The sequence below is a fragment of the Mustela putorius genome, unplaced genomic scaffold (genome assembly GCF_011764305.1).
Source record: "Mustela putorius furo isolate JIRA1106 unplaced genomic scaffold, ASM1176430v1.1 tig00000198_pilon_pilon_pilon, whole genome shotgun sequence".
Taxonomy (NCBI): Eukaryota; Metazoa; Chordata; class Mammalia; order Carnivora; family Mustelidae; genus Mustela; species Mustela putorius.
In genome coordinates this window covers 1,338,222-1,351,558 of record NW_025421311.1, presented here as the reverse complement: position 1 = coordinate 1,351,558, position 13,337 = coordinate 1,338,222, and the positions used below count along the sequence as shown (strand labels likewise).

The window sequence follows — 13,337 nt, the reverse complement described above, 5'->3', positions numbered from 1 at the left end:
TTCATAACTTAAATTTTTAAAATTATCCAAAACACTGTATTATAAATTGTGAGTTAGAAGTATTCACACATAACACACACACACACACACACACACACACACACACACACACACCGATTTTAACCCCAAATAAAATCTGTCATCTTCTTATTTATAAGGCCCTAAAAATAGAAAGATTTTCTATTTTTCAGTAACTTGATCTAGTCATGAATTACAGCTCATCCGGATTACCCCGAGTTCCTACTGTAACAGGAGCCCCTGTTTAGTCCGGATCAACATGACAGCACGTCTTGGGCCCCTCTCAAGTAAATGGTCACATACATCATTTACAAGGCAATTCACGGTCCTGTGAAGGCTTTCATGAGGACAGCATTAGAAACACATCCCGTCGTCCTCTCTAAAGGACTAAGGAAAGCAGTGAATCACAGAACACAGACCAACCTGGAGGTTCTCGGACCACCTGGCGAGCGCTATTTGTCAAAACGCCATCGGACCACTCCCTTGTGTCCATGTCAATATGGCCCAGCAGCTGATGCCGAGGCATGGCTTTGGGATTCATGGTGTACTGCTTGACGGCTCTACCAACTCTGCACAGCGCCGCCCGCAGCATCCTCCACAGGGTCGACTTCCCGGCACCGCTCGGACCGACAATGACAACGCCCATTCTCTGGCATAACTGTTCATACAACTCTAAAGCCTTCTTGATCTAGTAGAAAACAAACATGTCTGTATGAGATTTACAGTACATAAGCATCTGTTCTCACTCTGTAACAAAATACACCCAAATAAATCTGAGCACATTTATACTGTGATCTTTAAGTCTGAAATTTAAAAGACACAAGTATAATTTCCAAGTCATTTGAGAACACAACATGCTCATTCTTTTAATCACGCAAATATGATATATTCATTATTTTATTCATTTGTTGATTCATGGATATTCTGTATCTCACCAAAAATCAAACAAACAAAAAAAAAAACCTGACAAAACAGTGTTCATCGTGAACATGTACTAGTGCTACGTTTAAAAAGCTGCTGAAAAGAATTTCTCCTAAGAAACTGTCAAAGTGAAACTAAACCATAAGTAATCAATTATCAAACACGTTTGACAGATCTACTATGGGCCAGGTCCTGTAAGGGACACCAGGAATAAAATAATGAGAAAAATAGACATGGATCCTGGGGCACTGGGATGGCTCAGTAGGTTAAGTGTCTGCCTTCAGCTCAACTCATGATCTCAGGGTCCTGGGATCGAGTCCTGCATTGGGCTCCTCACTCACTGCTTCTCCCACTCCCTCAGCCCCCCACCCTGCCCCACTTGAGCACACTCTGTGTCAAATAAATAAATAAATACATCTCTAAAAAACAAAAAATAGACACAGATCCCACCTTCCATGAACACTACTCTGATGAGGGAAAATCAGTATTCATGCAATATACGATCAAGTGTGAATAAGAACAGGAAAAGTAATGAAACACACAGCAATGAAACCTCATCTGGACTCAAAGATCAGGGAAGGCATCCATGAGTAAATGAGATTTAAACAGAAAATAAGAGATAAAGATAGCTAGTAAGTAATTAGGAGAAAGGATCAATATATTCTAAAGTATTGTTTTTTTAAATTTTATTTATTTATTTGACAGAGAAAGACAGGGCAAGTAGGGGGAAGAGCAGAGGGAGAAGGACAAGCAGACTCCAAACTGAGCAGGAAGACTGAGTGGGGCTCGATCTATGACCCTGAGATCATGACCCGAGCCGAAACCAAGAGTCAGACGCTCAAACCGACTGAGCCGCGCAGGCGCTCCTATCACGCCTGACGGTTACCTGATTTGGTATGACTTCATAGTTGGCCTCCTCAAAGACTTGCTGTAACGCAGAGCTCAGCTGACCATATTCCACTTCTTTAAAGTCAATTCCAGGAAACACATCTTTAATCAGCGCATCAAACCGCGAGCAATCGGCAAATGTAAACTTTGACATTGTATTAAGCCTCAGGGCTTGTACCACAATATGACTTTCGTCAACTAGAGAAAAAGTTTCATTTAAAATTATTAGTCACTTACTTTAGAAAGTTTCACTAACTGTAAACACAATTTTCAAGTACCCTGAGAGCACTACTAGTAATTACATGAGGTGCTAGAATTCAGTAACAGTTAAAGCCCTGCAGTACCATGTGTATTGACGAGCTTACCTTACTATCCTTTGACCACTGAGAAACAAGGGTCCCTAAGTACAGTTCTGGACTCTTTAACAGAATTTGAGTTCCAAGTTTCCCAGACTTTAGTTAATAATAAACATCACTGGGGGACCTAGGCGGCTCAGTCGGTTAAATGTTTGACTCTTGGTTTCAGCTCAGGTCATGTTCTCGGGGTCCTGGGATGGAGCCCTGTGTCGGGCTCAGGCCTCAGCACAGAGTATGCTTGAAATTCTCTCTCCCTCTGTCCCTCCCTTCACTCATGTGTGCTTTTTCTCCCTCAGAAAAATCAATCAATCAATCTTAAAATAGGGCGCCTGGGTGGCTCAGTGGGTTAAGCTACTGCCTTCAGCTCAGGTCGTGATCTCAGGGTTCTGGGATCGAGTCCCGCATCGGGCTCTCTGCTCAGCAGGGAGCCCACTTCCTCCTCTCTCTCTCTGCCTGCCTCTCTGCCTATTTGTAATCTCTCTCTGTCAAATAAATAAATAAATCTTAAAAAAAAAAATCAATCTTAAAATAAAATAGAAGTCGCTAGCATTTATAATTGTATAGAACTTCACCATTTTTTTGTGATCCTTATAACAACTGTATAAAGTAAGAAACTGTTACATTATTCTGATTTTACATATGAGAATATTAACTCTCTGAGGGTTTAAGTGATTTACCCGAGGAAGCAGAGCAGTATAATGGCTGAACTCACACCCAGATCAACAAGGTCCAGACTCAGGCATCCCCAAATCCACCCAGGACTGCCTCCCAGAAATTCGAAGTCCTGAGACTAAAAACTAACTCGGCAACAATCTTTAATCAGACCTGCTCAAAAAGGATTCAGAAACCCATCCCTAAACCAAATATAAATACAAACATTGTTGCAAGAATTTTACTTTTTCAAGAATAATTAATATCCTTTAAGTAGCTGCTGATAGATAAGACATATCTATGAAGGCAAGAAACCATCTTTCATCTGGTATTTCTCTGTAATGGCTGAATATTTCCCTGTTTAAGTATGCGCAAAGACGCATGGCCACAACAGAGTTTGTCTCAAGCATTAGTAAGCCATTTTTAATTACTACAGGTCTGGTTTTAGTATTTCTTAAAAATCAGCAGAGAGAGACAACAGAAAAATAGTAATTTAAGTAGCTCACCAAATGACTTCTCTTCCCTGGCATGTGCCAACCCAATAACAGAGCTAAGCAGCTTCATGCGTGTAAGAGGCAGACTTTGATCATTTAAAGCCCAAACAGATAATTTCACATGAGCATTTTTCTACACTGATTTATTTTCAGTGTCTTAACTCAGTTTTTTGTTTGTTTATTTGTGGGTTTTTTTAGTATTTATTTAACAGAGAGAAAAAAAGAGAGAGGGCATGTAAGTGAGTGGAGGAGTAGAGGGAGAGAATTGCAAGCAGACTCTATGCTGAGCAGGGAGCCCAATGAGGGGCTCGATCCCAAGATCCTGAGATCATGACCTGAGCCAAAATCAAGAGATGGACACTTAACCACCTGAGCCACCCAGGGACACCTAACTTACTTTGGTTTGTTGTTGTTGTTTAAGAATTTATTTATTTGTTTGTTTATTTATTTGAGAGTATGTGACAGAACATTGGTGGGGAGGAGCAGGTTCTCCACTGAGCAGGGAGCCTGACGTGGGATTTGATCCCAGGACCCCAGGATCATGACCTGAGCTGAAGGCAGACGCTTCACCAACAGAGCCGCCCTGGCATCCCAGGCTTTGTTTTACCAGTCTGGAGGGCTGAATATTTGGCCTTTCATAAAGGCCCACAGCCATGGGTGGGGGAATCATTTATCTTACACAACTGGGGAAAAAAGGCAGTAAAATATCATGAGTCTGATCTGAATAGACAAATTGATAAATACATAAATAGCAAAGAAGAGACCAATCTTATTGCCGAAAATTTTCAAATAATATTTGTAGATATTCCCCCTCTAAGAGGTGGGGCTTAACCCTTGCCTGCCTGCTTGGAAGGTGAGCCACCTTTTGTAACCAGATTCCGACAGTGGGGAAAGAGGAAAACAGTAACAACCAGTTACTGTTAAAGTGGAGACACCCCACAAATACTAAGACCATCCAGAAGGTGGACATCAGCAGTGACACTGTGTGCTCACTGTGCACATGCAGACACATGAAGGGTCTCAGTGATACGCTAGGATGGGCCCTTCGCCTCTCTGGTGTTCCTTCCACATGCTCAGAACCTGGTCTCATCGTGAGAGAAACATCACGACAAAACCCAGACTGAGGAAGAGTCCACAGGACACAGGACCTGGACCCGGGAAACAAAACCAGCCCAGTGGGAAAGCATCATAGCACCTAGGAGACTAAGGAGACATGATGACAACAAGGCACCCCAGACTCGATCCTGGAGCAGAAAGAGCGTTAATGACAGAACAGGTGCCATCCAGAAGAAGTCTGGACGCCGGTTAACAGTAATATGCCTTAGTAAGAAAGGAAGCAATGGGAATGCTGTTTTTACAACTTTACTGTAAATCTACAATTATTCTACAGTTAAAAGATATTTTTCGGTGGGGCGCCTGGGTGGCTTAGTGGGTTAAAGCCTCTGCTTTCAGCTCAAGTCATGATCCCAGGGTCCTGGGATCGAGTCCCGCATCGGGCTCTCTGCTCAGCAGGGACCCTGCTTCCTCCTCTCTCTGTCTGCCTCTCTGCCTACTTGTAATCTCTCTGTCAAATAAATTAAAAAAAAAAAAAAAAGATATTTTTTGGAATGTTAAGTTTTTTAAAGGGTAACTTTGCTTGTTATGCTATCTCTTTGAAAGAGAAAATCCCTGCCAGTTTCTATAGTTCTGGTTTTCATAAGAGAGAAATTCTCAGGCTCTGCCCCAGACCTGCAGACTCAGGAAGCTGGGCATAGGGACCCAACACTGGCGTTTGACCAAGCCTCCAGGTGATTCTAATGCCCATCACACGTTGAGGAGACATGAACTAGACTATTCCTCTACACAGCACAACTATTTAATATTTAATGCACATTTTAAAGTTATGATAGGACACTGGGTAAGAACTAGGGAAAATGTGAATGAAGTACAGATCTCAGTTAAAAAATATTATCAGTACTGGTCTACTAGTTGTGAGAAACAGAGCTGCTAGTCTAAGCTGTTAACAACAGGAGAAACGAGGGGCCAGAATCTAAACGTGTTCTAATTTAAAGGTTTTTTTTAAAAATGAGATTGTAGCTGAATAATAAACCCTACCGTTCTGTTTAATGCCACTTTTCTTCAGCTGCCTAAGAAGGCCTCCACTTCCTCTAAGAACAGTCTTCAAGGCTCTTAGACCCCAGTCGTAATGTTGCTGAGGTGTCAAAAGTTCCCTTAAATAGACACAGAAATCACAAAGCATTAGATAGCTGTATGAAATTATTTTTATTACTAAAGAAAAACAGACTATAACTACATACACATAGAAACAAGTACTGATACTCCAATTAATTTATGAAAAGGACCCAGTCACAGGACCTGTCACTCCAGTAAAACACTGAAGACTGACAATTCCCAAGGACGAGGGTGAACCTGTCATGACCTGGCTCCCACTCTCCTGAAGACACTAAAAGACAAGCACCTGGGGCCGTTACCCCTCAACTCTTCCGTCCATTCGCCTGGCTCTTGGATTCTGGCACTCCAGTTCTCAGCAGCTCTTACGTAGTATGAACCAGAACTCTAGGCTGCCCAAAGAAGCTACAAGCCCACTGCTATTACTAGAAATAAGACATAAGAGAAATTGTGGAAAATTCCCTCCAGAGAACAGTCGGCTTTGAAGGGTCTGCTGATACGTATGATCAGTATCGTTTAGCTGGAGCACCCCAATAAAAAAATGTTGCAGAAAAGAAGTGAGATCAAATTAATAGCGTTTAAGGAAAACAAAGTTTTGAGTCAGATGTTTTATTGTTCAAACTAGAATCTTCCCTATCGATACCTAAAGTACAATATAATTACCAATACGAAAATCACTAAATCACACTGGACAAATGTGAAAAATGATCACTAATCCATAATCAATTACTCGAACCAAAAAATACAAAAATACTTAAGAGAGGAAAACTCACCTGGCTAGATTGAAGATAGCTACCAATTTTCTGCCCAAGACTCTGGCATCCTTGAAGCCTTCCGAATACAGAATAACTTCTGCAATAAGCTCATTGTCTGGACGAGACATGGCTACTGGCCTGAAAAGCTGTTTAAGATTGTCAGGTAGCTTCTGTCTTCCTCCATAACCTTTTCCAGCAGGATTCATTGTGATGAAAATTCCAGAATTAGAATTTATTTCTACCTGAAATGTTAATTTGAAATATAGGCTTTAAATATGTGTAACTATAAATATAAAACATGTTGCTAGCCGACATTTTATTGTACATATTCCTACACACAAATCTTCGACCTTGGCAGAGACGCACAACCACCCCCCAAGGAGAGCGCTGCTCACAGAAGTCCCTGATAACCAGTTCTCGGAGTCGTCCATGCCTGCTGAAAGCCTCCTGGTTTCGGGCACTTTGCTGGGTACACAAAGACAACACAACTCTGACCGAGATTCTGTAACAGTCTATGTCCTTCTGAAGCTCACAGCCCACAGGCAAGCACCGTGGGATTCACGCTTTGACAGGGGAGGCCCGAGACCACAAGAGTCCCTGGTAGGAACGCCTTCAACAGCACACTCAGGGCCAAGTCAGAGTGCGTGAACAATGAATGGGAGGTGAGCACAGACACCTAGAGCAAAAAAACCTGGCTAGAAAGGAAAGAAAGGAGAAAGAGAAGTGGTTAGAAAGCTGAGCGAAGGGAAGGTTGGCTTCTGTTTTAATTAGATCAAATATTATAATAGTATTACATATGACACTGCATGTTATTAAAAAGGAAAAGATCTGGTTATGTTTCAAAGACCTAGAGGAATGGGGAGAGGAGGAAGGGCTCCGTCTATCATGGAGGCAACAACAAAGGCAAGGTGCTTGGGAAGGAGACTCTAGCATGTAAGTGGAAAGATCAGTGCTGACTGGGAGAAAGGGCAACTCCTTCCGTTTGTTGCAGGAGGAAAGGAGGGGGAAACTCAGTGTGTAAGAAAGTAAATTGTGATGGCAGAAAGGTAAAAACTGGATCATTCCTCTCTTCTTTATGAAGAGTTTAAGCAGCATGTAAATAACATTATTAGTAATTGAGAACTGGTCTCACTTCCCTGCCTGCCCTGAAAAACCTGTCCTGTGAAAATGTTATTACGGATCAGAGGATAATTTCACGGGACTTTGAACTTGCAGTGTCATCATCATCATGCACTATACAGAGAAGCTCCCACTTTCTACGCAAGGAAGTTCACGCTCTCATGACTTGAGTGTCTCTCTCTGATGGGGAAAAGTGAGGAAGGGAAAAACAGCCAAGTGCTTAGTCTTGTAAGATCCTCACGAAACAGGGATCAGAAACACAAGCCTCAGACTGAGACAGTCCTGGGGTCAATTCCCAGCCCCATGACTTCCTCCTCACTCACCAAGCCGCATTCTCCCCATCATAAAGTGGAAAATGTACAGCAGCCCATCCCCGGCAGGATGCTGACAAGTACGCAGCGAGACAGGACCAGGAACACTGGGTACCTGCTACGCCAGCAGGTACTACCAGGGATGAAGTACCCCGTGCGGAAACTCTGAAGGTGAATGGTCAAGGGGGACCAAAAGACGGTGACAAACCTCGGACAACGCACACGTGAAAAGGTTGAACAGGGATGCCAGAAGAAACAAAGACCAAATATTTGCCTGAGTGGGAGTAGGCAGAGTTCTAAAAAATACCTGAATTCTTTAAATTCCCAACTTTTCTATACCTCCTTGCCAAGCAGTTCGCACACAGTTCTGTGATTCTTCAAAGCGTCCTGAATTGTCTGGATCTGCATGGACACGGCTGACAGCACAGACTCTTCCAGTCTGTTGAATTCATCAAAACAGCCCCAGGCCCCACACTTCACTAGACCAACAAAAATTCGTCCCATTGACTTCACATCGATGCCCTAAAAAGGAACAGCAAAAACTGTATCTATGAAGAAGTAGTCAGGATCTCTAATAATCATTTAATACTTTGACATTTAGGGGCAAGAAAATCATTTCATCCACTGGTGCCTTTTTAGCTCTTTTTAAGGCATAAATTAAATAGCTATACTTTATAGGGTTTAATAAACAAACAATTCATGTGAGTGTTCTGGGAAGTACACTCACTTCTGGAAAGTTCTGGGTATATCCCAGAACTAAATAGATTTTCAGTTATCCTTAAGCTGAAATACAAATCCTACACAAAATGTTTTGAAAATGGTGTTTTCAAAATGAATTTTTTTCTCTTTTCTGCTCACTATTGTCCTTGCTAAAAACTTTTCTCCTTCTCTTCTCCTATAATCATTTGTTTTGTTTCTTAAATTTCATGACTGAACTCTAGGAAACAAACTGAGGGTTGCTTGGGGGAGAGGGCAGTGAAGGGCTGGGATAAATGGGGGATGGGCATTAAGAGGCACGTGATGTGATGAGCACTGGGTGTTTTGGTAGTTTGCTTGTTTGGGTTTTTTTTTGTTAGATTTTATTTATTTGCCACAGAGAGAGAAAGAGCATGCGTGCACAAGCAGGGCAGCAGCAGGCAGAGGGAGAAGCAGACTCCCTGAGAGGAGGGAACCAAGTCGAGACTCAATCCCAAGACCCTGGGATCATGACCTGAGCTGAAGGCAGACACCAGGCCCCCCAGCACTGAGTGTTATGTGCAACTAATGAATCACTAGTTAAAAACAAAACCAAAACATTTTTCTTTTCTACTCTAACATAAAACTTCATTCTGTATTTAAAATTATTTATTTGTTGGGGCACCTGGTTGGCTCAGTGGGTGAAAGCATCTGCCGTCAGCTCAGGTCATGGTCTCAGGGTCCTGGGATTGAGCCCCACATTGGGCTCTCTGCTCAGCAGGGAGCCTGCTTCTCCTCTCACCCTGGCTGCCTCTCTGCCTACTTGTGATCTCTGTCAAATAAATAAATAAATAAAATCTTTAAAATTATTTATTTGTACTAGTTCTCTTAGAAAACCTCTGAGACTATAAACTCGGCAAACTCTCCGGTTTTTTGTTCAACTAAAACAAGTTTTGTTTTCAAGTTACCCAAAAATAAAGTGATTTTAAAATTGGGCTTTCAGGGCGCCAAAGTGGCTCAGTGGGTTAAGCCTATGACTTCGGCACAGGTTATGGTCTCAGCATCCTGGGATCGAGCCCCGCATCGGGCTCTCTGCTCATCAGGGAGCCTGCTTCCTCCCCTCTTTCTCTCTGCCTGCCTCTCTGCCTGCTTGTGATCTCTGTCTGTCAAATAAACAAATAAAATCTTTACCAAAAAAATAGGTTATTTCATATATTAGTACATGAATACTAATCCGAAGTCACAACTAACACACTACCGTACAGTTCGTAATTGTGCATGCTACCTCATCACAATTAAAAACTAAAACTTGTCTTCCAAGAAGTCCACCTAAGGCCTTGACTGATTCGGTTTTGCCTGTTCCCGCTGGCCCGTAAGGGTTTCCTCCGAGGCCCATCTTCATGGCCTGCGTGAGTGTGAGGTAGCACTTGTCCGTCAGCGGCGTGTAGACCAGCTTGGGAGCATTGCCCTACACAAGGGAAATACAAAGTCTCAGTATTCATGTTTTGTGCAACTTTACACATTTGGCGTGGTGGGATTCGTTAAAAAGCTAAAAAAGTAACCAAAAAGTTGAAGCTGTTAACATAGAAATATACCCAAAATACATTTTTACTAGAGGAAGCTTTTTAAGCACAAACCAAAATTAAACTTTGTCATTTCAAAGCAGTAGGTTACCCCATCCTCAGTTACTACACCAGAAGGTTTTCTGAAAAGTCTCTCAAGTTCTTGATGATGGTACAGAGACATGCTACTAAGGCAAAGAAATTCAAAACTGCATTATACAATAATCAATCTGTCTTGTATTTAAAAATTCATGTAAAGTAATTCCCTGAATCTTAGGATCTTCATAAGTCAGAACCACTTTAGAGACTCAACTGTAATTATTTTGAAAACTTCCTTATGATATTAATATCAACACATCAAATAATTCTCAAAATTTCTTAGTTTTAGGGAAAATAGATTCCAATTCCAGCTGCAGCTTACAGAATTTTTCCTTAACTTAGGTAGACAGATTTCGGTCTCAAAACGCATCTCCTTTTGAAAGTGTCCGCTGGCAACTGTCCAGACATACACTTATTCACGTAGCTGCCTGACACGTCTGATGACTGAGTCATTGTGACAGGACAAGGCAGAGGATGCGATGGGTTTTCTGAAGACAGTTCCATGAGGCAGGTTATTTGTGTGAGGATTCTCTCATCTCACAAACTGGGAGCATTCTCTGAAAACACGCAAAAGCGTATTTTGGCGTGGTGGTGACGGCTGTGTGTGTGTGTGTGTGTGTGTGTGTGTGAGAGAGAGAGAGAGAAAGAGAGAGAAAGAGAGATGGAGAGGGAAGAGGTGCGGGCCAGACCACTCCCGTCAACGCTGCCAGGCTCCATTCTCCCTGGACTGAAGAGCTCCATTTCCGAGTTACCATTACTCTAAGAAAAGGCACATGCACAGAATTCGGAACAATATTGCCATTACCTTAACTTTTCTGCAAATATTTCTCTGCTGTAACACCTTCTGTGTTATGATGAAACAGAAAAGACAGTCCCACACACAAAAATTCTTAAAAGTTATGACTAAAATAAAAAACAATTGTCATCCAATAGCAAATGAAAGATAAATGATTTCAGCTGAAAAAATGCGACGCTTTGCCCCAGCCGTACCTGGTACTCGTAGGTGTACTGAAGTTCGGAATCCACCATCTGCATGTAACAGGTGTGGTCGCTCTTCAGATAAAACCGCACTTGTTTTTTCCAGGCCCAGTCTTCGGTGGTATGAACTTGAACTTGGTTTAACTGCTTTACCACATCAATGTTATGAATAATATCAAGAATCAGTGCTTTGAGTTTAAGCTCCAGAACGCCAGACTCTGTGGGCAAATTAAAGTATTTGGAGGAAACGTCAGCCTGCGAGAGCATCTTTATCACACACACGCGCGGATTTCCTAATGAAACCGAGGGGTAATTTCACCACCCTGGGAACGATCCTGGGCCTGTAAGTCACACGCGCCACAGCGTGGTCAGATTCACTGGGAAGAAGCGGGCAGGTCGCCCACACAGACGGCGGCCGCGAACCTGCGGGCGAGGACAGGGTTCCGGTCTGAGGGAGCCGCAGCAGCACAAAGCCCACGGAGCGCCCCGACCGCCGCGCAGCCGTCAGGAGGCACAGACGGTCTGCAAACGTGGCAGGATCCGAGTGCGCCGCGCCCCCGCGCCCTCGGCTCCTTTCTCTCGGTCTGTCTGGTGTCCCACGGCCGCCGGGAGCGCGGGCTGGAGAAGCAGAACCGAGCCGCAGTGGCAGAGCCCGAGCAGCGCTGGGGCCCGAGGGAAGGAGGCTTCCTGGGCCATCCGGGACCTCCCGGGACCACAGGACGAGGCCTGCGGCGTGAGGACAGGGCCTCAGAGAGGGGAGCAGGGGAGCAGAGAGGAGCCGCGAGCACCGCACAGGCCCGGCGGGGCAGGGGTTGGGAGACGGCCCGAGAGACCCAGCGCGATCCCCGGGCTCCCCTCCGGCAGCGCGGGCGTCCTCCCCGCCGGTGATCCCCACCTCGGCGGCACCGCGCAACGGCCGCGGACACTGCTAGTCTCGGAAGCGTGGCGTCGGCTCCCGGCGGTCGCAGCCAAGAGGCCGCGGGGCCCAACGTGGCCGCCGCCGCTCCCGCCGCAGAGCAGAGCCGGCAGGGGCGCCCCGGCCGCAGGGGCCTGGGGGGCGCACGGGGCAGAGCCCGACAAGGTCACCGGCGCCAGAAGCCCACGATGGGCAGGAGCACTGGAACTCCACCCAGCGCCGGGGCCGGGCCGACTGCGGGACGGAGGGCACAGCCGGCACCTCGGCTCTGCGGGACGCTCTGCGGGACGCTCGCGCCTAGAGCAGGGCGAGCGCGGGACGGCGGCGGCGGCGGCAGGGTGGTGGCGGTGCGCGGGGCCGGCCGCTCGCCCCACGTCCCTCGCGCTCCTCCTGCCCGCGCGGCAATCGCCGTTTGGAGTCCCACACGGGGATCCCGGCGTGCGGGGGAGGGACGAGACCGCGGCCACAGGAAGGCGACACCCCGGTCCGGGGAAGGTCTCCACATCCGTTTCAAGTAATGAAGGACGGACTCTAGGTACAGTGTGAAAGCAGGATGTTCTAACCAGCCCCCGGAGCGGTGGACAGCGGGCCAGTTCTCATACCGGTGTTCCCGGGATCCTCACCACCTGTGTCCACGCTCGTGTAGTGCTCGAGCTTCGCCACCAGCTGACTTTCAATCTGATGGAGACTGTGGTCCTTGATGGCATTTTCCACGTCTTCGGTGAATTTAATCTGCTCTGCCAAACACAGTATCTAAGGACCAAAGAGAAAAGTTATTTTTAAAAGGTAAATTTACTCAGAAAATTTCAGGGACTTAAGGAAAGACACCCTCCTCTGGATCTCCAGTCCTGTTCCACGTCTCTAACTCAACGTTACTGGTGCCTCGCACAGTCCGGAGCAGTCCACAGCAAAGCTAGCTAACAATTCACTGCCAACAACTCTCCTACATGCCTCCTTTCTGGTCCTAGAACCCACCAGGCTCCCAGGCCCCTATAACCAAAGAGGCTTTCTACTTTCCAGACTCTCCTGTTTACAAATAGCTGCTTCTTTTTTTTTTCCTCTTTTGATAAAAATTGTTTATTTAAACTTTACTTTTTCAGTGTTCCAAGATTCATTGTTTATGCAGCACACCCAGTGCTCCATGCAATCTGGGCCCTCCTGAGTACCCACCGCCAAGCGCACCCCTGAACAGCTTCTATTCAAGGATGCAAAGGTACCAGTGCATTCCAAAGTCATCTCAGGACACTCCAGAACTCTAAAATCCCAAAATTCCAAGTTCATCTTAAATTAAGTTCTGTCTCCATCTTTGAGTCTAATATCCATAAAGAGATACTAGCTATAGATCAAGGAGGCCTTATATTTACATAAAACATGAAGTGTTAACACTGCTTGAAAGGCTTTCTGTAACAGAACCAACCTAGCATG

The 13,337-nt window shown here is 45.1% G+C and overlaps 1 protein-coding gene across 4 annotated transcripts in view; it reads right to left on the bottom strand.

Moving 5' to 3' along the window:
- Positions 1-13,337, bottom strand: part of DYNC2H1 (dynein cytoplasmic 2 heavy chain 1) — a 256,629-nt gene that overhangs the window by 197,967 nt on the left and 45,325 nt on the right. For 3 of the 4 annotated variants that reach the window (XM_045077504.1, XM_045077505.1, XM_045077507.1), the window contains exons 31-38: positions 12,515-12,665; positions 11,009-11,214; positions 9,643-9,825; positions 8,022-8,204; positions 6,271-6,494; positions 5,423-5,538; positions 1,826-2,025; positions 442-706 (exon numbers count right to left, since the gene is read on the bottom strand). In XM_045077504.1, the coding sequence (XP_044933439.1) occupies positions 442-706; positions 1,826-2,025; positions 5,423-5,538; positions 6,271-6,494; positions 8,022-8,204; positions 9,643-9,825; positions 11,009-11,214; positions 12,515-12,665 (1,528 nt within the window). The remainder of the gene's footprint in view (positions 1-441; positions 707-1,825; positions 2,026-5,422; positions 5,539-6,270; positions 6,495-8,021; positions 8,205-9,642; positions 9,826-11,008; positions 11,215-12,514; positions 12,666-13,337) is intronic. The other variant, XM_045077506.1, reaches the window with a different exon arrangement.